At 33.6% G+C, this 2,007-nt stretch overlaps 1 protein-coding gene across 1 annotated transcript; it reads left to right on the forward strand.

The window, feature by feature from the left end:
- The first annotated feature begins 1,020 nt into the window (after positions 1-1,020).
- LOC124924368 (dehydration-responsive element-binding protein 2D-like) lies at positions 1,021-1,701 on the forward strand. The gene has a single exon (XM_047464415.1). The coding sequence runs from the start codon at positions 1,021-1,023 to the stop codon at positions 1,699-1,701; it is 681 nt and encodes a 226-aa protein (XP_047320371.1).
- Positions 1,702-2,007: the final 306 nt, after the last annotated feature.

The following is a 2,007-nucleotide window of genomic DNA, read 5'->3' on the forward strand; positions in this document are numbered from 1 at the left end:
CAAAAGTATTGATTCAGTGTAAATGTGAAAATAGAGTTTGAACAATTTTAATAATGTAAGGTTGTTTATAAAATGATGTTAATTATGTGAAAGTGATCATTTCAATTGATGAAATTTATTATATTAAATTTTATTTTTATTATTAAATTTAGGAAATGAATTTGTTCAGCATCTTATTTAAATTCTGTAAATCTCTTCCTTATTAATTAATATAAGATTTTTTCTGTTTTATAAAATAATGTGAAACATTGAAAATTGAACAGTCTCCTTAAGTACGGCATGAGCGTCGCTCGCTACAAATGACACCAATTACTTAGTTTGTCACGTTTGTTGCGTCATTGATCTTAGTTATTTTTGTATTTTATCGGCTATTTTCAAAATTTTGTTTAATAATATTTTTTATTTTAGTAATTATTTGTATTAAATTATTAAAAATATAGTATTTTAATAAATAAATTAAACGATTCGATAGATAATTGTTTTTTAAGTACTCTAGCGAGATACCTACATCAAATCATGATTATGAGAGCAACATGCAAAATCATGAGATCAAGTTGTGATTAATGGTTATTTAACCCATTTTGATTTGATACTTTCTTTCTTTCTTTGTTTTTTTTTATTTGTTTTCCTTGGTTGAATAATTAATTTGTGACAGATATTAAGATTTAAAATTTGATAATTAATACTCATAGAAAATAGAAATTGTGATTTCTCAAATTAAATTTAAAATTAGTGATAAAGCAAAATATATGTCAAAATATGAATCTAGACATGATGATAATCAAACTCAATGAAATGTATTAATCAAAATATATTAAAAAAATAAAAAATAATAAAACAGTCTGCAAATTTTACCATGGACACGATCAAACAAGTTGGTGTCGCCATGTAATCCTTACTAATCCCTTCTCCCGACACGTATCAACCTCTCTCTCTCCTCTCTCTTCTCCCTCTCCTATATATTCAACGTCTCACAGTAATTCACTAATATCATCTTCTTCAATACTTTCACAGTTCCCCATGTCAAAGTCTCGTATGGTTTCCGGAAGTGACGTCAGAAAGCAAAACCCAACTCTTAATTCCAAGAAGCCGGCGCAAGCCACATCAAGGAAGGGTTGCATGAGAGGGAAGGGCGGGCCGGAAAACTCTTCCTGCACTTACAAAGGGGTCCGCCAGCGCACTTGGGGGAAGTGGGTTGCTGAGATTCGTGAGCCAAACCGTGGGGCCCGTCTCTGGTTAGGTACTTTCGATACATCCGGAGAAGCCGCTGTTGCCTATGATGCTGCTGCCAAGAAGTTGTACGGTTCAGAAGCTAAGCTGAATCTGCCGGAGCTGGAATTCAATCATCATCTACAACAGGGTTTTTCTGCTAGCTCTTCTTCATCTGCCTCATCGGCTGATGAAGATCCGACTGTTCGTCGATATGCATATCCTCCCCCTCCTGTTCCTGTTCCTGTTGCTGATCCTACTGATGAATTTGATAAACAGATGATGATGATAACTAAGGAATTAGCTCCTGGAGGAGAGAAGAATGATGATGGGATTAGTTGGGGACACTTGAACGCCGGTCTGCCGGAGATTGATGATTCCGCCATATGGGACAAGGCTACGGCGGAGATGGACTTGCACACGATTGCGAATCCGGTGAATAATCAGGATGGGGGTTTTCAACTGTCTCAGGATCCGTGGTACTATTTGTGATTTCTATTTGGAAACGCATATTATATGTATAGGTAAATCTTAGTATGCAGATGGTCTGTATATATATATATATATTTTCTATATGTTTGAATGTATTGTGTACCTAGTATAGCCTATAGTATAGTCTATAGGGGGTATTATATAATCATATATATCTATATGTGTGTGTTTTAAATGATGATCATATCAATATATATATATAGTTTGTTATTAATAAATTACTAAACTCTTATAATAGCATTTGATTTAAGAAGCCAAACCAAATTAATCCCACTCTTTCTATGATCTGGTTTGGAAATCTTAAGG

This window comes from Impatiens glandulifera, chromosome 2 (genome assembly GCF_907164915.1).
Source record: "Impatiens glandulifera chromosome 2, dImpGla2.1, whole genome shotgun sequence".
Lineage (NCBI taxonomy): Eukaryota > Viridiplantae > Streptophyta > Magnoliopsida > Ericales > Balsaminaceae > Impatiens > Impatiens glandulifera.

What these genes read in the sequence shown, in the direction of transcription:
- LOC124924368 (XM_047464415.1), top strand. Translation starts at nt 1,021, where the DNA reads ATGTCAAAGTCTCGTATGGTTTCCGGAAGTGACGTCAGAAAGCAAAAC.